This window comes from Eptatretus burgeri, chromosome 12, assembly GCF_056783735.1.
Source record: "Eptatretus burgeri isolate ZD-2024b chromosome 12, Ebu_testis_v1, whole genome shotgun sequence".
Lineage (NCBI taxonomy): Eukaryota > Metazoa > Chordata > Myxini > Myxiniformes > Myxinidae > Eptatretus > Eptatretus burgeri.
In genome coordinates this window covers 12,449,988-12,474,950 of record NC_140972.1, presented here as the reverse complement: position 1 = coordinate 12,474,950, position 24,963 = coordinate 12,449,988, and the positions used below count along the sequence as shown (strand labels likewise).

General features: G+C 43.6%; 1 protein-coding gene across 3 annotated transcripts in view; it reads right to left on the bottom strand.

Annotated features, from left to right (window-relative positions):
- Positions 1-3,305: 3,305 nt before the first annotated feature.
- LOC147015113 (aldehyde dehydrogenase 1A1-like) overlaps positions 3,306-24,963 on the bottom strand; it is a 153,244-nt gene continuing 131,586 nt past the window's right edge. For all 3 annotated transcript variants that reach the window (XM_085849547.1, XM_085849548.1, XM_085849546.1), the window contains 2 exons: positions 8,232-8,306; positions 3,306-4,194 (listed from right to left, as the gene is read on the bottom strand). In XM_085849547.1, coding sequence (XP_085705673.1) covers positions 4,122-4,194; positions 8,232-8,306 — 148 coding nt within the window. In that variant the 3' untranslated portion in view covers positions 3,306-4,121. The remainder of the gene's footprint in view (positions 4,195-8,231; positions 8,307-24,963) is intronic.

Below are 24,963 nucleotides of genomic sequence, written 5' to 3'. Positions count from 1 at the left end.
TATGATTATATACTTGATGATGTACATTTTATCCCCTGTGCCACATTTATCTCTGTGTAGTTGGTATCATGATGGTTCTGATGTGTTTTGCACATTTAGTACCTTGAAGAGTGCAATATCAATACGAGGAGACTATATCCCATGTGGTGAGGATGTGGTTTGGTTTACATTGCCTTCAGAGAGTATTCACACCCCTTGACTTTTGTCGCATTTTATTCAGAATACTCCGTAATGACAAAGTGAAAACATGATTTTGAATTTTTTACAAATCAATTAAAAATGAAAAGCTGAAATATCTTGCGTCAATAAGTATCCAACCCCTTTGCTATGACACGCCAAATTGAGCTCAGGTGCATCCAATTTCCTTTGATCATCCTTGAGATGTCTCTACAATTTGATTGAAGTTAACCTGTGACCAATTCAATCGATTGGCCATGATTTAGAAAGAAATACATCTTCCATATAAGGTCCCACAGCTGACAGTGCATGTCAGAGCAGAAACACAACCATGAAATCCAAGGAACTGTTTGTAGAACTCTGACATGGAATTGTGAGGAGGCATAGATCTGGGGAAGGGTATGAAATAATTTCTAGAGTGTTTAAAGTTCCCAAGAGCACAGAGAACCCCATCACTAGGAGATGGAAAGAATATGGATCGACGCAGACTCTTCCCAGAGCTGGCTGTCTGACCAAACTGAGCAACTGGGCAAGAAGGACCTTGGTGAGGGAGGTGACCAAGAACCCAATGACTACTCTGACAGAATGACAGAGTTCCTTGCCTGAGATGGGAGAACCTGCCCAGATGAACAACAATCTCTGCAGCACTTCACAAATCTAGGCTTTATGGGAGAGTGGTCAGATGGAAGCCACTCTTGAGAAAAAAGCACATGACAGCATGCCTGGAGTTTACAAAAAGCATGTGAAAGACCCTGAGATCATGAGGCAAAATATTCTGTGGTCTGATACGAAAATTGAACTCCTTGGCCTTAATGTAAAGCACTACGTCTGGAGGAAACCGAGCACAGCTCATCACCCATCTAACACCATCCGAACCATGAAGCATGGTGATGGCAGCATCATGCTATGGGGATGTTTTTCAGTGGCAGGGACTGGGAAACTTGAAAGGACAGAGGGAACAATGAATGGAGCCAAATATAGGCAAATCCTTGAGGAGAATCTGCTTCAGAGTGCAAAAGACGTCAGACTGCGGTGAAGATTTACATTCCAACAGGACAATGACTCGAAGCATACAATCAACACTGGAATGGCTTCATAACAAGAACGTGAAAGTCCTTGAGTGGCCCAACCAAAGCCCATACTTCAATCCCATTGAGAATATGTGGAAAGACTTGAAGATTGCTCTTCACTGATGCTCTTCATCCAACTGAACAAAGATTCAGCAAATCTGCAAGGAAGAATGGGAGAAAATCCCCAAATCCAGCAATACAGACAAAGCGATACAGACATACCCAAGAAGACTGGAAGCTGGAATCGCTGCCAAAGGTGCTTCGACAAAGTATTGACTCAGGGGGTTGAATACTTATTGACGCAAGACATTTCAGCTTTTCATTTTTAATAAATTTGTAAAACAAGCTCGAATGAGCGAAGATCCTAGTCCTCTTCATGATGACGTCATAAAAAGGAATATGACGTCATTATGATGTATCAGTTTTGCGATAAATTATCTGTGCTAATGCCCGGCTTGATTCCCGCAAACAAAATTCAAACAGCTTTCCTAGTTTCGGAGATAATGGTATCGGCGATTTCCATTAGCGGCGATATTATGACGACAACTTTTTTTTCTAGGAAGAATTTCCAAAATCGGAGAGGTTACTGCCTGCGCGTGGGCTTTCTGCATATACATGGCAAGTTTCACGAAGATGCGATGAAAACTCTGGGTTGTGAAACAAAAAATGTCAAAAATAGGAATGACGTCATAAAAATTGATATGACTTCATAGTGATGCATCATATGTGCGGTAATTCATCTCTGCTAATGCCCTGTTCGATTCCCATAAACAGAATTCAAACAGCTTGCCTCGTTTGAGATAATTTTTTAGGCGATTTCCATTAGAGGAGATATTTTGACGTCACACCTTTTTTTCTGGGAGGAATTTTCAAAACCGGAGATGGTTACTGTCTGCGCGGGGAATTTTTACATATATATGCCAAGTTTCAGGAAGTTTCGATGAAAACTGTAAGCTGTGAAACAAATGAAACAATAAAGAAAAAATGCCAAAAAATAGGAATAACGTCATAAAAATTGATATGACGTCATAGTGATGTATCATATGTGCGGTGATTCATCTCTGCTAATGCCCTGTTCGATTCCCGCAAACAGAATTCAAAAAGCTTGCCTTGTTTCGGAGATAATTTTTTAGGCGATTTCCATTCGCGGAGATATTGTGACATCATAACTTTTTTTTCTCGGAGGAATTTTCAAAATCGGAGATGGTTACTGTCTGCGCAGGGTATTTTTACATATATACGCCAAGTTTCAGGAAGTTTCGATGAAAACTGTAGGCTGTGAAACAAAAAAGTCCACAAGAACAACAACATGAGTAAGACTTAGAGATCCTCCACGAGGATCGAAAAATTCCAAAAACTTGTTTTCACTCTATCATTATGGGGTATTTTGTGTCGATCGGTGACATTTTTTTTCATTTAATCCATTTTAAATTCAGGCTGTAACAACAAAATGTGATAAAAGTCGAGGGGTGCGAATACTTTCTGAAGGCACTGCGTGCGTCATCGCAGGTGATCTGGGTGTGCATTGCTGTTCAGGTTGGTGTGAGGGTTCTTTCCAGTTCGGTTTTGGGTTCTTCAGTGTTAAGGTGCATTGCTATAAAGTGTGCTTTTTCACTTGTTATAACTTCATGAAGCACTGCAGTTCGTGGAATGTTTGCACACCTGTGTTTTTTCCTCTTCCCAGCAACCCAATTTCTCAACACCTGAAGTTTAGCAAGATATTGGGTAAATTTTTGCAGCAACCTGTGCTATCCATTCGATAACACGTTTTATTTGTTGTCTTGTGTCAAGTAACCGTACAATTGTGTTTGTGCCATCCTTCATGCTAAAATGGTTGGGGGAATGTTCATTGTGTTGTGTTTAAAGGCGGGGGGGAGGTGCTGACAGACTCTGTTTAAATAATTTGTGAATCAACAATCGGCTGCAATGTGTGCGTGTGTGTGTGTGTGTGTGTGTGTGTGTGTGTGTGTGTGTGTGTGTGTGTGTGTGTGTGTGTGTGTGTGTGTGTGTGTGTGTGTGTGTATTTGTGCGTGTCCATAAATTGAATTACCAAAAAGAACGTTGAATAATTTTTATTGTTATTTGAGATACTGACATAAATTTGATATGAATACATGTATTGGAATTGTAAGTTTTAGTTCATTTAGTTTTTTTCATATCGGGCCAGAAGGGCTCTGTTTTGGATTACGTATGTTCGTTACAACGACACTCGACTGTATTAAGGTAAATTTGAGCCAGTGGTTGAAATGAACGCAAGGTGGGTATCGGAGTTTGAACAAACGTTGTTTTGAAATTCCTGACCAAACAAACAATGCACAAACTCGTCATCGCTCATCAGGATCACCATGAATGACCCTCCAAGTTTAGTTGTGAATCAAGAGTTGTTGTTTGGGTAAATTAAAGGGTGAAATATTTATTACGGTTACTGTATTAAAACTTGCATGTAACACGATTTCCATGTGCATACAAGAGTTACCCTTTTGGTTTGTATTACATTTTCATGTGTTCATGTGTGTTACGAAACCGTCCAAGTTCACCGTGACGGTCCTTCACATCCACCGTTGGGAATTAAAGCTTTATTCATAATTTGGTTGTCTATGAATCCCATATACGTTTGTCATTTAATGAAGTATTTAAATGAACCTCATACGTTTAAAATGAATGCTTCATAAAAAATTTTTTTTAACCTTTTGAGGAAATATAACTGCTTGCAGCAACACCGTGGCAGCAGGTGAAGTGCTGTTTCTGGGTGACTTCGTGGACGTGCCACGAGAAGTCGAATTTCTTGTTCCGTTCATCCCCGAAAGGTCAATCGAAGTGGCTTTCATGGATCATCGTCGATGCGCAGATATTCAGGGATCCGAGCCCGTCCCATCACAGCATCTTGTTCGGGAGCCTGATGGTGACCGTTTTCACTTCGGTGTATTCCTGCAGGCCGTACTCACCCCTGGAACACAACGCATATGCAGCTTCACGGATGTCAAGGGTCAAGTAGTGGTTCATTCAGTGGGAGGAAATGAACGTGACCACACTAGTAAATGGTACTGGTGGAGATGAAGGCTAAAATAAAGGGAAAATCTTAAATTTTTGCAATAAACAGACAAATTGTACTTATCCCATTCAATGGAAAATATATCAAAGGTTAACTGCAAAATCGATGAACATAAAACACGCGACACGCTTGTTAAATACCAATGGATGTAAAACATGGAAGGGCATTCTGGCTGGAATCCCACGAGTCTGAATCCGAACACAAGATGCGTTAACACGTCACACGATGAATGGACGAGCCGTTTCCACCCGTCCCAAGTGCTAACAACATTAAAGATGCACAATCTGGAGTGATAGAGAGGGTTCCGCTAGAGGTAGGGAATCGATGTCAAGGAGAACATCCTGCAAACCAGGCTGAACAGTGGACGTTTTGTATCTCAACTGATAGGTCGGATCTGGATCCGGACTTGAACCAAAATCGAATCGACTTGTTCTTGTCAACTAAACAACTCATTCGCCAAGTTTTGTCATAACTTGTGCACAACTTTCTGAGATGTCATAATATAAATCGTTTTTGGCCCCATCTCTCAATGGTGAAGAATCACTTAAAAAAAAAAAATTTATTTCGTATCTGGATTTGGATCTTCACCAAAAAATCAAATCAATTCATCCTTGTTGTACACCCAATCAGTCCACGAAGTTTCATCCAAATCCGTGCACAACTTTTTCAGATATTCCACACAGACAAATAGACAAACAGGCAGGGGTGAGAACATAACCTCCGTCGACCTATGGTGGTGGAGGTAACAATGAACACAACTTTCACCATGCTCCTAAACCTCTTCCATGGAGAGAATAAATAGAGTGCTCCCAAAGCAACAGTAATCCATTGAACTCTCATACATTGTTTTTGTTACCCTCGCCAGAGGACAGGGTATTGCATCTGGGTCCATTTGTTCCTTACGAAATCTAAAGATTTCGGAAGTATATTGATGCCTTCCGTTTCTGTTTGTTTGTTTGTTTGTTTGTTATCTTACCAAAACGAAGTTTTTGCAAGATATGTTAGTCAGCTTGTATGTTTTTTGTTTTTTTTGTCTGTAATCACATATAAAAAATTCTGCAGAGCACAGTTATCATTGGAAATTTTTGTAAGTTCGCATATCGGAGGCCTATAGAGGTCCCTTTCAGCGCATAAAATTTTGAAGGTCAAAGGTCAAGGTCACTTTGTCGCAAATCAGGGGAGTCGACGAAATCCTTATTTTTTGAGTAATTTTGATCGGATCGTCTTCAAACTTCATGGGAATATAGTTCATGGTCTGGCGCTCAGCTGATTAATTTTTGGTGGCGATTGGCCTTGACCTTCATGGTTAGCGCCTGAGGTCAAACATATTTGACCCCAAGGTCAAATTTTCAAGTTTTAGGAACCATATCGTGTAGTACCTCAAATTGAACACCTCGATGAGTGCTTTCTAGATATGTCAACCTTGAGACATTATGACGTCATTTGGTGACGTGATGAGGCAAACGCATATTTTTCACGGTTATTCTGTAGAACGATTCTCATCGGAATCTCTCGTAGGCAGATATTCCTCAAGGAGTCACTCCTGGTGGATAGCAGCTCTGTTCACCTCAGTGTGACCTTAAAGAAGTCACACGTGGTCACCTTTTGGCAAGATACGGGTCACCCTGCGGGTGACATTGGTTTATTATCTTGCCAAAACGAAGTTTTTGCAAGATATGTTAGTCAGCTTGTATGTTTTTTTTTTGTTTGTTTGTTTGTTTGTAGGCACGATAACTCGAGAACGGAAGAAGCTACCAATGTCAAATTACACCACGTGATTCAGGAGGGTGATGGCTAGTGCTGATTAGATTTTGGTCAAAATCGGTCAAAGGTCAAGGTCACAGTGAGGTCAAATATTCGATTTTTGATGGTTTGGTACAGATAACTCGAGAACGGAAGAAGCTGCCAATGTCAAATTACACCAGGTGATTCAGGAGGGTGATAGCTGGTGCTGATTAGATTTTGGTCAAAATCGGTCAAAGGTCAAGGTCACAGTGAGGTCCAACATCCAAAACATTCAATTTTTGATGGTTTGGTACAGAATCATCGTAGAAACTTCTGGTTTGTGTCGCTACCTTCTCTGGAAACAGCTTTTATTGGACAAGGTCAGAGGTCAAGTTGACGATTTCGTAAGTACCAGTCTATGACTGCTTGTTTGTTTGTTTGTTTGTGTGTGTTTGTGTCTTTATTTGTAGGCACGATAACTCGAGAACGGAAGAAGCTACCAATGTCAAATTACACCACGTGATTCAGGAGGGTGATGGCTAGTGCTGATTAGATATTAGTCAAACTCGGTCAAAGGTCAAGGTCACAGTGAGATCAAACATCCAAAAAATGATAACTCGAGAACGGAAGAAGCTACCAATGTCAAATTACACCACGTGATTCAGGAGGGTGATGGCTAGCGCTGATTAGATTTTGGTCAAAATCGGTCAAAGGTGAAGGTCACAGTGAGGTCAAACATCCAAAACATGCGATTTTTGATGGTTTGGTGCAGAATCATCATAGAAACTTCTGGTTTGCGTTGCTACCTTCTCTCGAGACAGCTTTTATTAGACAAGGTCAGAGGTCAAGTTGACGATTTCGTAAGTACCAGTCTATGACTGCTTGTTTGTCTGTTTGTCCTCACAGAACGTAAGTATGTGTATTAATTACATTAGACGCTGTAGAATCCTAAACCATTTGAAGACCCCTAAGACCCATAAAACCATTAAGATCCCAAAGACCCCCTAAGACACTTAAGACCCTATTAAACCCTAGAAACCCCAAGACCGTTTTGAACCCTAAGACCCCATATACCTCAAAGGCCCCTAAGACCCTATAGACTTCTCATAGTCTTCTCAAACCCTTTCGAACCCTTAGACCTCAAAGCCTTTAGATCCTCTTAGATCCTTTAAAACCCTGAAGACCCTCAGAGTCTTTTTAGACCCCTTCAAACAATTCCAACCATTTTGAACTTGAATTACACCCTTAAACCCCCGTTGACCTTTTAAGACCCTTTCGATACGTGAGACCATTTCACCTTTAAGACCCATTTAGACCTTTTCAGACCTTTTGACCTTCAGACCATTTAACCTTTACAAGTTTTCAGAGTTTTCAGACCTTTGCACATTTACCACTAGACTATTGAGACCCTTCATTTGCAATCAACGACCTTTCATGTAGTACATCCTTCCATGAATGTGTCAAAAAAAAATACACGACACAAAACAAGTCCTGGCATGGGTCTACAATCTCTGATTCCTATTTCTTGTTCGTTCTTTGGTTCATCTTCACAGTGGTGAGCTCTGCATTTCAAGGTATTTCGCAAATGACATCGAGATTGAGATCACACAAAAACTCCGCACAGTTTCATCTCAATTGCCTCTCTTGCTTCGTGACTGGATTCGTACCGAGTTTGTAATAACGTGCATCTTGTTAGTGAATATGGAAACACTCCGTTCCACTTTCCACCTGATCAATTTATTTATTTTATGCGTCATGCTGAGATTAACCTCAGTGCATTGAATCCAGACTCGGGGGGGGAAATGGACCCAGACTCGGGGAAAGGGATCCAACCTCATGGAAATGTGCTCATCTCATACTCGAATTACCAACACAAATAAAATCGCTATTTTGAGAGAAGCTAAGTGTTCATAATTAGCAGTTTAAGAAACATGATTACCAAAACTATTCCACAATTCCAATAATGCTTGTTTTGTTCAAAAATGGACACAATGTGTGAAAGCATGAAGAGATGTACAAATGAAAGAACTGACCAATTAATGAGTAAAGGTCATCTCAATGCCCCCTCCCCCAACCCACTACCCTCAATCCTCCTCCTTCCCATCCCCGGGACGTCATGACGAGTTTCCAAGCAAACTAAAGGGAAGTGTATTGTGTTGCTGAAGTTGATTGGGAATATTTGAATCGATTAAATATCACACACTTACATCTCCCTTCCGTTTCCTGACATCTTGAAACCACCAAAGGGACTCTGACAATTGACAGCGTTGTAACAATTCACCCTTTATGGAGACACATCAAACAGGTGGTTAATGCACTGATGGAGATGATAAATTATACACATGCAATGTACATTCGTTTAAACTAAATTCACTTGTGAGAAGTATAATGCATTAAAATAGTATGTCTGACAATGACACCAAAACCTAAGAATTATCTTCTTCCCAGAACAATGAAGCATTATCTTTATACATTTATTGATACAAGTAGGATGAAGTTGAAGGAACACATTGCCATTTAGCCCCCAACCCCCCCCCCCCCTCAGCACTGTATAGGATAAGAAAGGTGAAATTAAAGACAAAGTATATTTATTTTTGACTTGAATTTATGGGGATTAAAAAAGAGTGGACACGAAGGGGAGAAGGGGAGAGAGGGACAGAGAGAAAGGAGGACCGTGGGACAGAGAGAGGGAGAGAGAGAGGGAGAGGGAGAGGGAGAGAGAGAGAGAGAGAGAGAGAGAGAGAGAGAGAGAGAGAGAGAGAGAGAGAGAGAGAGAGAGAGAGAGAGAGAGAGAGAGAGAGAGAGAGAGAGAGAGAGAAGAGAGAGAAAGAGAGAGAGATCAGAGAGACAGAGAGAGACAGAGAGAGAGAGAGAGAGAGCGAGAGAGAGAGAGAGAGAGAGCGAGAGAGCGAGAGAGAGAGAGAGAGATCGAGAGAGAGAGATCGAGACAGAGATAGAGATAGAGACAGAGACAGGACACATGGAGAGATGGACAGATAGAGAGAGAGAGAGGCAGAGAGAGAGAGGCAGAGAGAGAGAGAGAGGCAGAGAGAGAGAGAGAGAGAGAGAGAGAGAGAGAGAGAGAGAGAGAGAGAGAGAGAAGAGAGAAGAGAGGAGAGGGAGAGACTTTGACCTTTGAAGCTCTTTTATTTATAAAGGAAAGAAAATCACGCATGTCACACAAATAATCACAAAACCACTAAAGTTCCAAACATGTGCAACCCAACAACACCTTTTGACATGATAATAAAAAACTCAAAACACCAACATCGACTTTACAAAAACCTCCCTTTACACACCATTTTTGCGCAAAGGTTTGCAAATCATCTTTCAATTGCCAAAAAAAGAACTCCATACGTAGCCGAGCCATGACAACAGCCTTAAAGACTACAACTACATCACATAAAATATCAGCATTTGCAAGGAGCTTTACTTTACTTGTCTTGTACATTGGCAGTTTTGCGATAGAAATCAAGAAATTGACAAGAGCAGTCTCTGAGCTCTTTTTGCAACCAAGTGGTATTCCAAAAACAAAAAAAACGCACAGAGAAAGAAAAGTTCATCCGATGTAACAACAGTGATAATAACTCAAAAAGAGACGTCAGTCTTGCACAATCTACATATGCATGGAAAAGGTCTTCAGAGAGCATACAGAAAGGACTTGCCTCTGTGTTAATTTCATTAAACCGATGTCGTAAAACATTGGAAGGCAGCACCATATGGGTGAGTCTCCAGGCAATATCACCAGTCCTTTTAACAATTGGTGAAATGTATATCGCAGACCATTGCAGATGGGAGGGAAGCTGCAGAAGGCAGTTTTTCTTTCCGTCAAGCCCCAAATGAAACAGGCCGTAATGAGGAAAACCAAATTGAAAGGCACAAACGGTACAGTCTTTACTGGAGAGTGGCGATGAGGATAGCAAAATAGATGTCATGGAGTTATCAGCTGGCAAGTTATAGCTAACACATAACTGTGGCGGTGCATGGTGATCACCAATGTCAGCAGTGAAGCTCAGGCATAAGCGCCTAAAGACTTTCAGGACTTCCTGTAGTACCTGGGCTACACTCCTCAAAGATCTGATATCAGTATTTTCTTGAATATATCCTGCAGAGAACCAGCTGTTCCTATTACAATCACAAAGGTCCCAAGTTGTGCTCACACCAACACCAAAAACATGCTGCATGAAGGTGCGTGAGCGAGGAATTTCAGGAAAGAGAGCATTATAAAACAGGGGTTCTTGACGGAACCTTTTTCTGTTATATGTTTCCATTTGCTGAGTTGTTGAGATGAACTGCCAGGCATGCAGGACATCTTGGTAGAAGTCAGGGAGCAACAGGGCATCAACATGTTGCAGTTACATGAAAAAAAGTTCCGGTTGTAGCCCAGCATGCCGGCTTGTTTCAGTATAAGGCTCGCAGTTTATTTCCAGGGCAAGGCCTCCAGAAATAGAAAACGACGAGCAGTAGAGATATGGAAGGCCATCATCCGACAACGAATATCCACAAGTCCATGGCCCCCATTCCCCCAGTGGAAGGCAAATAGTCTCTGGTTTAAGCCAATGTTTGCCATCCCAGAAGAAGTCGAGTAAACATTTTTGGATCAGTGACACCAATGTTACAGGTGGCTGCAGGACAATCATCTTATGTCATAGCAGAGGGGAAACTAAGTTGTTAATAACCAAGGCACAACCTCTGAAAGACAAAGTTGATAAAATTCCTCTCCATCTATTCAGCTTATTGTTAATTCTGTGGAGCAAAACCATCCTAATTCTTTTTGACAAAACCAGGGGTATCGAGATAAACACCAAGGTACTTTACAACTTCTTTTGCCCATGTCAAACTCGTAGAGGGAGTTGGAAGGCCAGAAGGTGGCGTATAGCCGACCCAAACTGCTTTACATTTAGACCAATTGATTTGTGTTGTACATGCTTGAGAGTAAACATGTAGGCACTCAAACAACATAGTAATATCATTATTGTTGCGAACAGCGACACATACATCATCAGCATAAGCCGAAACAACAACGGGTTCTTCTGAAGGAGTCACTGGAAATCCCATAAGAGAGGATCCTAAACGAATCAAAGGGGGCTCGATGCAAAGAGAGTACAAGATTCCAGATAAGGGACAACCTTGCCGAATTCTCCTCCCAATCCGCAAAGGTAGACAGAGACCATCGTTAACTTTAATCAAGCTAAAAACGTGATAATATAATAAAGTTACACAAGAAATAAAAGATGGGCCAAAACCAAATTGTTTTAATATGTGAAACAAATATTCATGACAAACAGAGTCAAAAGCCTTTTCCTGATCAATAAAAAAAGAGACCAGTCTATTGTTGTTGGATGTCACACACATCCCACAAGTCTCGTACCAAACAAATGTTATCATGCATAGATCTGTGTATAACACAATACGATTGATCCTGATGTATAACCATGCTTAAAACAGTCTTCACACGGTTAGCAAGTGCTTTCGCAAAAATCTTATCATCTACACAGAGAAGGGATATTGGGCACCAGTTCTGGATCAGTTGCAGCCCCCTCTTTATAGGGATAAGGCAAACAACTGCACATTGACAACTAAGGGGTAATAAGTCATCCTCGAGGCTGTATAAAAATACTGAGAGCAAAAAAGAGCCAAGCATACCCCAGAAAGTTTTATAAAATTCAGCTGGCAACCCATCAAAGCCAGGAGCCTTATGGTCAACAAGACTGTCCAGCGCAGTTTTAAGTTCACTGAGACTAATGTTTTCATACAAGAAGTGTTGCTGATGCTCATCTATCTGCGGTAAATTAGTTGCAATATTTTGCATTGCAGGCATATCGTTGGATTGAAAAGAAAACACGCTCTCGAAATACGCTCGAACAAAGTGGACAATTTCTGTATTGTTATCCAGAATATGCCCATCACTCGACCGAAGACTAAGTAATTGCTGGCGAGCCTTGGTTGTCTTCTCAAACTTGAAATAATCTTTACACCATGTGTCTGCAGACAGTAAACCACTGACTCTCAGCCTGACTAAGGCACCGATACCATCTCCTTGATCTAATTCCTTAAGCAGAGTTTGTTTTTCATCGAGGAGTTAACACCTTTTATCATCACTGAGGTCCTTAGCCCCTCCTTGTAGTCGAAGAACCTCTTGTTTCAAGGCGTCGATACATAATTGTTTACTTCGAGAGCAATTAGTTTTGCATTGCTGACAGAAGACACGGATTTGCGCCTTGGCATAGTCCCACCACTGACAGAGATTGAACCAGAGTTGGTGTCAAAGCCACCCAATGCTCACCTGTTTATACATTTATCGTTTTTAAAAGACGAGTCTAATAATTAATATTTTTTTATAATTCTCTGTCAATTTTTTTTGGGGGGGGGGTTGGAAATCACTTAAAACATGTAGAAATGCAAAAAAAAAAATTTTTTTTTCTCTAACAATTTTTTTTTGGGGCCCGGGGGGAGGTTGGAAATCACTTAAAATGAAAATGTATAAATGAAAAAAAAAGAAATCGAAATTTTGTTGAAAAAAAAGTTGCAAAAATTTTTTTTTTCTCCAACAATTTTTTTATGGGGGGGGGGGGGGTTGAAAATCACTTAAAACATGTAGAAATGCAAAAAAAAATAATTTCTCTAACAATTTTTTTTTGGGGGGGACCAAGTCCAAAATCTAATGGCATGATCCTTGGACCATACCTACCCCCCCACCAAGTTTCGTCGAAATCCGTCGAGGAGTTTTTCCGTAATACAAAAAATTTAACATTTTCACGCTCATGCCGGGGGTATCGCTATAGCTCTCTGTTCTTCGAACAGGCGAGCTAAAAACTGATGTTGTAGATACACAACCCTCTCCCAAAAAACCTTGAAGGATGACTTGAAAAGAGGGTCGCTCAGAAGGGACGTATTAAAACACCAGTACAATGTGCGGTGTTTAAAACCAAGAAGTGACAAGCACGGTTTTACTAAGGAATGATCGGAGAAACCAGAAGGAACAATATCTGTACGTGTCACAAGATTGATAGCAGAGTTAGGAATGTAAAATTTATCAAGTCGAGCAAGTGAAAGATGATTTAGTTAAAGTCGACACCAGCTAAATTGTTGTCGGTTCGGGTGTTGTTGTCGCCATATATGGTTAAGATCATGGCGTGATATAATGTTGGAAAGAGACCTACTTGATGCTGGATGTGGCTCTGCACTGTTCCGATCGAAAGTTGGGTTCAAAGAACAGTTAAAGTCCCCCGCTCAGCACAACAGGGAATGAGAAGATATGTGTTGCAAGAAATTAAAGGAATCATTTAAACAAAAAAAGACTGTTCTATCTGTACTGTCACTTGGAACGCAGACATTAACAAAAACAAATCGTTTCTGATTGTATTCAAGCTCTACAGAGGCGAGATGGCCTGGGATGATTTCTTTAAAAATAGGGGGAGAGACAGACAAAGGTGGACAAACAAAAACAAGCAATACCCTCGCTCACAGAATCTGTATTACTCAAAAACCAAGTGCCATTCAGCTGTTGCTGCCATTAGCCATACAGTCTGGAGTGGCACGAGTCTCTTGTAATAAGAGGATATCAATTTTTTCCTTCCTGGCTAATTGCAAAGCCTGCGACCAACGCAGCTGACTGCGTCCGCCATTAACATTCAAACTGGCCATGTTCATGAAGACATAAGCAGCACTTCAACCATTACAGGTTTACTTCTTTCCTTGCTGTAACAAGATACCTTTTCAATCTTTGAAGCGAGTTATCAGAAACATGAAGGGTTGCGGATTGTTGTACAACACCCCGAGCACCAATAATGAAGGCGCGAGTATCAGCGAAGAAATCGCTAATTGTCCCACGCCTTTTACGATAAGTTTTTTTTGGAAGAAATCCATGATTTCAGTCGGAGGGATGGAATCTCCAGAGACACGCTCTGACGGGAGGTCGGCCTCACCATCACTTAGTGAGGCAACAGAAGAATCCCCATCAGAGTCACAATCATTACATCGAGAATCCATTGCCGAAGAAACTGGCTCAACAAAGCAACACTGAGATTTCATCCTGAGTATTCTGCTGCACATGAGCTTGATAAGAATCAGCTACCTCACTGGATGAGTCAATCACACACAGACACATTAGTTAGTACACATTCACCACTCCCCATTGAGGGAGGGGGGACATGATCAACACAAGGTTCAACAAGGGACAAACAAGGACTAAAATCAACCTTACATGGAAGTTGAACCTCAGAACACCCAAGATTCGCGGGTGCTGTCTGAACAACACATAAGTTCCCGATATTTATCACGCGATCCTCAACCGACCCTGAAAGTAGAGGAGGTTGAGGAATTTACTTCAGCTGGAGGTGAGTGCTGAGGAGGGGGCTGCGCTCCTTTACTAACCACTTGAGCGAAGGTTTACTCTCAGCACCCATACTCTTAACATTATCAACGGTGATCTCAGTAGCACCCTGGTGTACATCATCAGCCAGGCTCGTGACTCCACCCGTGGTCCTATTCGAGCAGGAGTCTTGTAAATGACCACATTCGCCTCACTCAAAGTAAACTGGAGACTCTGGAGAGACAAAGACCCTATAAGTGTACCCTTCAACCTTGAAGGGCAATTCCGCATTTAATGAGGTTACACCACGCGGTAAAATCATATAAACAAAACGACGAAAGGACACGATATGTTTTAAACAGTTATTTTTCCCTCGTCGAGGAATCATAGAAACTGAGAACCAACAGAACCAAGTTTGTTAACCAGTTCTGTGTTCTTAATGAACGGAGGAATATTACAAAGGGAAACCCGAACTGCCGGCGTGTCGAGAGGACATTCCTGGAGAAACACGTCGGGAGGAAAGAAAATCCCATGCTCAACTACTTGAGCAACCATGGTTACTGTGGAAACGAAGATTACCACACGTTTATTCATACGAGGAGCTGCTTTTACATTCTCCAAACCGATTATCTCCCCAACAGCGAGGACAACAGCCTCCACGTCGATTCCCGACGGAGGCGTACAAACTAACCCATGTTTCCGGGTTAGAGTTTCAAAAGCCGTGTTAAGAGAGCTATCCGCCATCGTTTCCACGTTTAAATTAAAAAAATGTATTAACGAAGCCTAAAGGCTCTGATAAACAAACTAAAAAATCTATAAATAAAAATAAAAATAACGAAAAAAGGAGAAATAGATTATAATTTACAACACAAAGTGAGAAATACGAGGAGGGAAACGCCCCAAATGGGGAACTCTCACCGGTAACACCACCGCGTGCTCTCGACTCTCTCACTCTGTCTCAATAGGGAGGGGGGTCAGCTTGAAAGGGGGAATACACAAAGACACACTGCAAAGGGGAGGTCAGGTATGGGAGCATGTGCCAGAACAGCGCGTCGCTGCGTCCACTTTCCGCCGGTACTCCAGGGGCCTCCGGCTGGCCATCCCCCAGGCAGATGCCAGGCCCATCCCCATCTCCTTGAGATGATAGTCAACCTGTTGCAACCATGAGGCACGTGGTCGACCCACTGGCCTCCTCCACTCATGAGACTCCCTCGCTGAGAGAATCTGGTGAGCAGGATCAGAGTCAGGAAAACGAGCCACATGTCCATACAGCCGCAACTGACACTCACGGACTATGCAGGTGACAAATCTCATCCGAGTCTCTCTCAGCAACCGCTCGTTGGACACAAAATCCGACCAGCGATAGCCAAGGATTCTCCGAAGAGACCTGGTACCAAAGGAATTAAGTCTCCGTCTCAGATCCTTGGTCAGAGTCCAAGTCTCGCACCCATAGAGCAAGACTGGAAGTAACAAGGACCTGAAGACTCGGACTTTCGTCCTCCCGCACAGGTACCGGCAGCGCCACACCCCATGATCCAGTGAATCCATGACTCCCCAGGCCCGACCCAAACGTCTATTGACCTCTGACTCGCAGCCAGCAGAGACATGAATATCACTGCCAAGGTAAGTGAATCTCTCCACGACCTCAACATCCTCACCACAAACAGACACAGACAGGACAGCAGCATCCAAGATGTCACCGAAAGCCTGGATCTTAGTTTTGACCCAAGAAACCCATAATCCCAACGGCTCCGACTCCTCATTCAGCACCTCGAGGGCCCCCAAGAGGATGTCTAAAGTCTCCGCGAAGATGACTGCATCATCTGCAAAGTCAAGGTCCGAGATCTTGACATTCCCAAATGACGCACCGCAACTTGATCTCTCCGACATCCTCCCTAGAATCCAGTCCATACAAGTGCTGAAAAGTGTGGGGGCAAGTACACATCCCTGACGAACTCCAGTAACAACTGGAAATAAGTCAGAGATGGTACCACCACACTTCACAGCACTCTCAGTACCAGAGTAGAGTTCAGACATCAGATCGATCAGTTTTGGTGGCACCCCACGAAGACCAAGAATCCTCCAGAGGACATCCCGATTCACTGAATCGAACGCTTTACAGAGATCAACATAGGCTGCAAGCAGCCCCTGCCGAAACTCTCGTCTGCGTTCGGTGAGGACACGAAGGGCAAGGATACTGTCAATCGTTGACCTCTTTGGTGTAAAGCCTGACTGCTCTGGACGCTGGTGCTCAAGCAGATGGTGGCGAACCCTATCGAGAATTATCCGAGCAAAGACCTTGCCCGGCACTGAGAGCAGCGTCACCCCTTGGTAGTTGTTGCAGTCTTGGCGATCACCCTTCCCTTTCCAGAGAGGGACAACAAGGCCCCTCTTCCAGTCAGTTGGGATGATGCCTGTGTTCCAGGCAGAGCACAAAACTGCATGCAACGACACGAGTGCAGCATTTCCACCAGCCTTGAGAAGTTCGGCATGGATGCCACAGATCCCTGGAGCTTTGCCCCGTTTCAACTGGTTCACCGCAGCCCGTGTTTCCACAAGCATAGGTGGACCACAGTTGATTCGAGGGTCAGCAACAGGGATTGTAACACCCTTGACGTCCAACTCGACAGTTGGGGGATCAGCCTGGTACAACCGCTCAAAGTAACCGGCCCAGCGGGCCTTCACTTCAGACTCCTCTGTCAAGAGCCTACCACTCTCTGCTCGAACTGTAGTGCTCCGAGGGATGGGCTTGGATGAACGTAATGCGCGAATTCCCCTGTAAGCGGGACGAGAATCACCTGTCCACAGGTGATGCTCTACCCCCTCACAGATTCCTCGCACATAGGCCTCCTTGTCCACCCTCAGTGCACATACAGTTTTACACCTCAGCTCCCTGAACAGCTCAGCTCTGCCATTCAGCCTGGCCCTGCGACTCTGGTCAATGGTATCCAGTGTCCCTTGAGAGACAAAATTCTTCTTTGCCCTGCGGTGAGCTCCAAGGCATCCACCAGCAACATCAAGGACGGTGGTCTTGAAGGCGCTCCACAACTCTTCAGCACCCCCAAAGCACCCAGACCCCTCAAGTGTCCACTCAGCCTGTTCGCAAACTCCTCAGCTACTCTCTCATCCCTGAGCTTGGCAACATCCAGCCTAGGCTGGGATGGTACCATTCTCCAGGATTTAAGGTGCAGCTTTAGAGTTGCTACAACAAGCCTGTGGTCAGTATTGAGGAACTGAGCACTCCGGTAGACCCTGCAGTTCTGGATCATCCTCCAACGACAGTCAATGAGGACATGGTCAATCTCCTTTGCCACACCGCCAGCGTTGGAATACCAAGTCCAGCGATGAGCTTGTGGGCGCTGAAACCATGAACCAGCCACCCTAAGTCCATGACTTCTTGCAAAGTCAAGGAACTTAGTGCTCTTCTGGTTCATAGTTCCTGACCCATGGGGACCAACACACACCTCATAACCATCCCTATCAGTTCCAGTCGATGCATTGAAATCCCCCAAGACTAGAAGTGTATCTCGTCTGGGGCACTGATCAACCACAGACTCGAGTGTGGCGTAGAATGCATCCTTCACGGTGAGATCACTCGCCTCAGTCGGAGCATAAACAGAGACCAGGGAAATGACACCTAAGGAGTGACGAATCCTTAATCTCATAATACGCTCGTTGACCGGTGTTACCTCAATTATCATTGGGGTCAGCTTGTTGGACACAGCTACAGCAACTCCTTGGGTATGGTAACCATCAGAGCGACCAGACCAATAGTAGGTGTAACCACCCACCATTATCTCGCCGCAATCCGGTCTCCGAACCTCAGAGAGAGCTGCAATCCCGATGTCCAAACGCTTGAGCTCAGATGATAACAGAGACAGGTGATCATCCTCTTTTAGGGAAAGGACATTCCAGGCACCCACCCGAAGGGACCGCCTCAGGTTAACCCAAGGAGACCGCCGTCTGGTGGACGACACCTCAGCACCACTCCGACACACTCTCCCGCAATCTGACCCAGGGATGTTACCCCGTGGTTTCCCTCCTATCAAAGATTGGGGGTCCCGAAGGCTTTGCCCCAATCCCGTCATCCGGTGAGCTGCCCTGCAAAGGGAAGCTGCACAGGAGGTACTCCCACGGACTGGGTTTTCAGATTTTTTTGCGTTTTTGCGTTTTGCGGAATGAAGGGTTTTACGGTGGCCGGAGTGCAAATCCTGCCACCAACCTCCTAATAAGAAGTGACCCAACTGCAGGAGGACGTCCGCAGACTCAGTTGGGCACTAGATATGGATGGCCGTTGGCTCACAAGGAGCTCCTCCGCCCTTTGACCTCCGCAAAGGGGAGGGTGGAGAGACAAACCACAAACACGGACAGCTACAAAGCCCCAACACAAGGAGCCGCCATGACACTGCACTCAGCTCACGAATCACCAGTGGGAGAGAGAGAGAAAGAGAGAGAGAGAGAGAGAGCGAGAAAGAGAGAGAGAGAAAGAGAGAGAAAGAGCGAGAGAGAGAGAGCGAGAGAGAGAGCGAGAGAGAGAGAGAGCGAGAGAGAGAGAGCGAGAGAGAGAGAGCGAGAGAGAGAGAGCGAGAGAGCGAGCGAGAGAGCGAGAGCGAGAGCGAGAGCGAGAGCGAGAGAGAGAGAGAGAGAGAGATAGAGAGATAGAGAGAGAGAGAGAGAGAGAGAGAGAGAGAGAGAGAGAGAGCGAGCGAGAGAGCGAGAGCGAGCGAGAGCGAGAGAGCGAGAGAGCGAGCGAGAGAGCGAGAGCGAGCGAGAGAGAGAGAGAGAGAGAGAGAGAGAGAGAGCGAGAGAGAGAGAGAGAGAGAGAGAGAGAGAGAGAGAGAGACAGAGAGAGAGAGCGAGAGAGAGCGAGAGAGAGAGAGAGAGAGAAAGACTTTTGACTTTTGTATCTTTTTATTATAAAAATAGAAAAGAAAGCCCCCAAATGGGAGTTACATTTTCATTTCAGAGAAAGAAAGAAAACCAAGAAAAATTTTCTGAAGAAGGGAAAGGATGAATCGGGTGGATTATATACAAAACCTTTCACAAAAGGATTGGATAGACATTCCTCTCGGATTTTGCAAATAACTTCTTTTATACACCATTTTGATTCGAACTGCGGTAATCTTCCAGTTACTGAAAAGAAAGCAAAATCCAATTTAACGCGACTTATTACAAGGTTTTGGAACAAAAACAAAGCATCTTCATCATTTACTCCAACACCATCGAGTTGTCTTTTCCTTGACTTATATACCGCCATCTTTGCCTGAGCAAGTAGGAAATTGACTAACACAGCATTGGAATTTTTGTGTGGGATATCCATTCCATAGATGAACACACAAGTGTTAAAAATCAAACCAAACCTTACAAAACAATTCCGAAGTAAAATAAATAAAGGTGCCAACCGTTGGCATTCAACATTGATGTGAAAAAGGTTTTCAGATTTCTTACAAAAAGGACATTCATCTACAAGCAGATTTGAAAAATGGTGTAACACGTGATTAGAAGGAAGGATCCAGTGTACTCGTCTCCATTGGAGGTCGCCATGTCGTGGTGGTACAGGAGGGTGATAAAAACCTTTCCAGTTAGGAAAATAAGGGGGAGAACAAGGTAAGAGGTCTCTCCATCGAACCTTCTGCTGTGTTATTTGCCGTAGTGAAAGAAATTTTACACAACCCAAATAAAGGTCTTTTTGTTTGGGAAGGCCATTGAAGCCTACGTTAAAAGGGGCACAAGGAAGAGGGCTGGCAAGAGGAAAAGCACATACGAGTTCAGGAAAGGGAGAGAGAGAAGGTATCCGATGTGCATTTTGTTCATTGCTTTGGTGATCCTGCTCCCAAGCAGGTGCAAGCCGTGTGTATGTCCAAAACGCACAACATAATATGTGTGCCACGATTCGAGAGGATCGCACACCGACCAGGCTTGCCAATGCATCAACTCCGATCCAGCTGCCGTTTGGGCTGAGAAGATCTGCGACAGATTTAACGCCCTTGTCGGTAAAGCGTTGAATAAAACACCCATCGGGAGGCATATCATGGAAAAGGGAGTTGTAGAACAAAAGTTCTTCCAGAAACATCTGTTTCGTGTAAGAATGTGTAGCTCTTGTTATTGTCAGAGCTTGCCACGCATTTAGTATGCTCTGGTAGAAACCAGAGAGGGGGGATGTGTCGATTTTGGAAAGGTCCATCAGGAAAAGAGAGTGGTCATAGCCTAGCCTCCCAGCCTGTTGCAAAAGGTGATGAGCGACGTTGACTCATGGTGGAGAGGGTCGCGTGTATAGCATGCGAAGAGCAACCGAGAGTCGAAAGGCCATTAGCCGACTCTTTATGTCGACCAGACCTTGGCCTCCATCAGTCAGTGATAAACTGAGGACCCCAGGTCGCAGCCAGTGTTTTCCGTCCCAGAAAAAGGACACGAAGCACTTCTGGAGCTGTTGAAGCAACGCCGCTGGAGGATGCAGCATGAAGAACCTGTGCCATAAGGTAGAGGCCATCAGTGTGCTGATGACCAAGACCCTTCCACGTATGACAGTTGTGTGATCAGACCTTTCCATTTTTGCAGTTTACCCTCAACAAACTCAAGCAGATCAGCCCAATTCTTTGCTACTGTGGTATTATTACTTAAGAACACTCCAAGGTATTTCACACCATCATTGGTCCATAACAGTGGAGTAGGAAGTCTTGGCGCAAAGTAGCACAACGGACCGAGCCAAAGGGCGCTCGTTTTGTTCCAATTTACTTTGACTGAAGAAGCCTTTTCAAATAAGGACAAACAATAACGAACAATGTTAATGTAATTGATATCTTGTACGAATACACACACGTCATCGGCGTATGCCAGTACCTTGATGGGCCGTTCAAGCTGGGACAAACTAACCCCTGTTAGTCTACAGCGCAAAGAAACCAGTAGGAGTTCGATGGAGAGAGCATAAAGCAACTCGGAAAGAGGGCAACCTTGTCTAATTCCCCTGTTAACAGACAAAGGTGCAACAAGTTCATTGTTTATCTTAAGCACACTATAAATATTATTGTATAGTATTTTAATATAAGAGATGAAGGTTGAACCAAGTCCAAACTGCTCAAGTACTTCGAAAAGGTACCGATGGTCAACACGGTCAAAGGCTTTCTCCTGATCAAGGAGAAGAAGTCCTAAATCTTTGGGGTTTTCCTTGCACAGTTCAATGATGTCTCTCACAAGGGAGATGTTGTCAAAATGGAACGTTTTGGGACACAGTAACATTGGTCTTCTTTCAACAACGAGGATAAATAAGGAGTAAGTCACGATGCCAGGGCTTTTGATAATATCTTATAGTCCGTACATAACAGGGAGATAGGACGCCAATTTTCAATACTCAGCATGTCTCCCATTTTTGGGATGAGGGTAAGAAGAGCTCGTCGGCAACTCTGAGGTAGCTCTCCAAGCTGGCAGCTTACGTTCAAGGTGTTTATGAGTTCTGGACCCAATAAGTGCCAAAACTTATTGTAAAATTCGGTTGTAAGTCCATCCAAACCAGGTGCTTTCCCAATGGCAAGGCCGTGAAGGGTAGTGCCAAGTTCCTCCAAAGTAATGAGTCTTTCCAGTTGGGAACGCCCATCTTCACACAACACTGGCAGGCCTACGGAGATCGAGGCGACACTGACAGGATTTATTTGTTCCATTGAATATATTTTCGAAAAGTATTCCTTCACAAAAAGTTTGATTTCTGATTGTGTAAAGGTAATGGATGAATCTGCTCATCGCAGCTGAGAAAGCCGTTTAGTGGGAAGACATTTCTCTAAGGAAAAGAAGTACTTGGTTGGTACGTCTGCCTCGTTCAGGTGTCGCACCCTCATCCGAACTAAGGCACCACGTGCATTCCTCTCGGTTATTTCCTTTAATAAGGACTGTTTCTCAGTTAAGGATTTTTGTATGTTACTATTATTTTGTCCGATGACCCGTTGGAGTTGTAAAATCTCTAACTGAAATATTTTGTTCACTTCATGGTCAGCCCTTGTATTGTTAAGAAAAACTGATACTGTTGACAGAACCCTTTAATTTGGGTTTTTACTAAATCCCACCGTATCAGCAGGTTAACGGAACAGCTTAACTACTGTTCTAGGAGAGCCGTCCAGAAGGATTCAAAGGCCTGAATGAAGTTGAGGTTTTCTAGTAAACTGTTCTTGAATTTCCAGTGAGAGCTCCCTGAACATGGTTTAGAAAGTTGAATAAATACTCGAGCTTGGGAATGGTCAGAGAAACCAGAAGGCACGATATCGGATTTATAAACTCCATGTAATAAATGAGAATTTACATCGATGCGATCAAGCCTTGTGAGTGAGATGTGGTTGTTTAAACAACGACACCATGTACAAGACCGATCAGAAGGGTGCTGCATGTGCCAAATATCATGAAGATTATATTTCGCAATGATGTTTGCAAAAAGTTTTGCGGTAAATGGTTGGGGTTCCGGCCCGTCCCGGTCAAATGAAGCATTAACAGTACAGTTAAAATCACCACCAATAATTAGACAAGTCTGCAAATCCAGTGTTTGCAGGAATTTTCTCAGTTTGGCAAAAAAAAGGAGATCCGCTCGTCATTTTTGCTTGGAGCGTACACATTGAGAATTGTGAACTTGATCTGATTGATAGAGAAGGTTACGGAGGCAAGGTGTCCATCAATAATACTCATAAATTTAAGGCAAGACGGATGGAAATGTTTCCCTTCGACAAACATGATGCCTGCCTTCGACGTGGAGTTGTTACTAAAGAAACATTCCATGTCCATAAATAGTCGCCACTGAGCCTGAACAGATCGGACGGCATGGGTCTCTTGTAACAAAGCTATGTCAAGACCGTTGACCTCTTGTATTTTTTGTTAGCCGGACAGCTTGGTGTGACGGAATCACAAGTGTATCTACCAGCTATTTAATTTGGATCTTGCGGAGTGGACTCCCACCACCATTAACATTTATCATTCCAATATTGAAACTGGCCATGAGGAAAATAATAGCTTCGAAGAATAAGATCAGAAGTGGGATAATTGATTAGAATCCCTTTTCGCCTTGGCGATCAATTTTTTTAAGCGGTGACAGTGTGTCTGGTGGAAACCGAATAAGTCAGGCTTACGTACGATAGCCTGAGCACACTCAAGGAAGGACGGTAGATCTGGAAAGTATTCCGTCAGGTTTATATTGCGTTTCCTGTAAGTATTTTGAAAGAAGAGTCTTATTTGTTCAGGGAGGGTAGGACCTTGACCGGTCAGCTTCTCCACCGTTTCCACCTGACTGTTCCTGTTTGCTTCCTCCAGGTCAGATTCGTTAGAGTCGGTTTTAGTTTCCGAGTCACACAAGTTTGTACTGTCCTGCATATCGATACTGGCGTCAGTATTGACACACGGATCTGCATACCTGCCAACCCTACCGATTTGCGCGGTAGCCTACCGATTTTCTATAGCTCCCAACGCCTACCGATTTAATTAGTCAGACATGCCGCATTTGGAAATTATTATTGGAAAAAAAAATAGTTGTGTTTTTTTCAGTTTTGCGTTCGTTTCTCACTGCCAAGATCGTATTACACGCGGCTGCTTCTACATCCTACAAAACTCGTGCCTGACCTCGATTTCTTATCTCGTCAGCGATTGGTTATTGCTTCCAAACTAAGCTTGACCAATGGGACGACAGGAAACAGCGGGCATTCATTTCCAGACAACGCGCCATTGGCATTTTACATTCATGATCAAAGACTGAAGTTAACAGAGAGGACTCATCGCTTCAGTGCACGACAACAATGCAAACACCCGAAAACAAAAAAACCACCCCCACGCTGGGTCAACGAGTTTAAGCCAAGTTGGACAACAGAGTTCAAGTGTATCAAGGCTTCGCGTGAGGTAAACTGTAAATATGTTATGAAATCAGTGGCCAGTCATTTCATTCATAAAGATGTATCAGTGAGTTTATGTAAACTCTTGTGTACACGTATGGGCACACACAGTACATGTGGAGCTTGGACAGTCAGTAATTTATGGAAACGTGACTGATGATCATGATGTCTTCGAAAAATAAAGATTGGTGAGTGGATCAACCACGTTAAGTTTTCTCTTTTTCACTCTAAAAATATGTTGATATATTTCAGCTTACTGTGGTCTCAAAATGCAGGAGATTGCACCATTTCACTTCATTTTTTTGAAAAATTTCCGGGGGGGGGCATGCCCCCAGACCCCCTAGGGACGCGTGCGACGCCAGCCTAACGCTTTTCCTTCAAAAAAGGTTGGCAGGTATTGATCTGTACTGGTTACCACGTCTATGTGCTCTTCCATTGTGGGAACATCTCCTGGTGAAGTAACAGAAATAATCGGGGGAGTTGATGAAACGGAAACACCATCAGCGGATGTAGAGATCTCGCTTCCCTCAACCGTAACGGTGTTATCGACGTCCAACGGCGTGGAGGTATACAGTACTTGGGGGGTCTCTCGCAAAACATCCATTTTAACATTTCCTACGTTTCCAGCTTCAACACGTGATGAGATGGGAGCAGTAACAGGGTTAATATTCACTTCGTTATTTCCTGCTGACAAGGATTCAGGGTTAACATTTACCAAAGTGACAGAAGGATCATCACGAGTGGTCTGTGTATCACCGTCAATGGACTTTC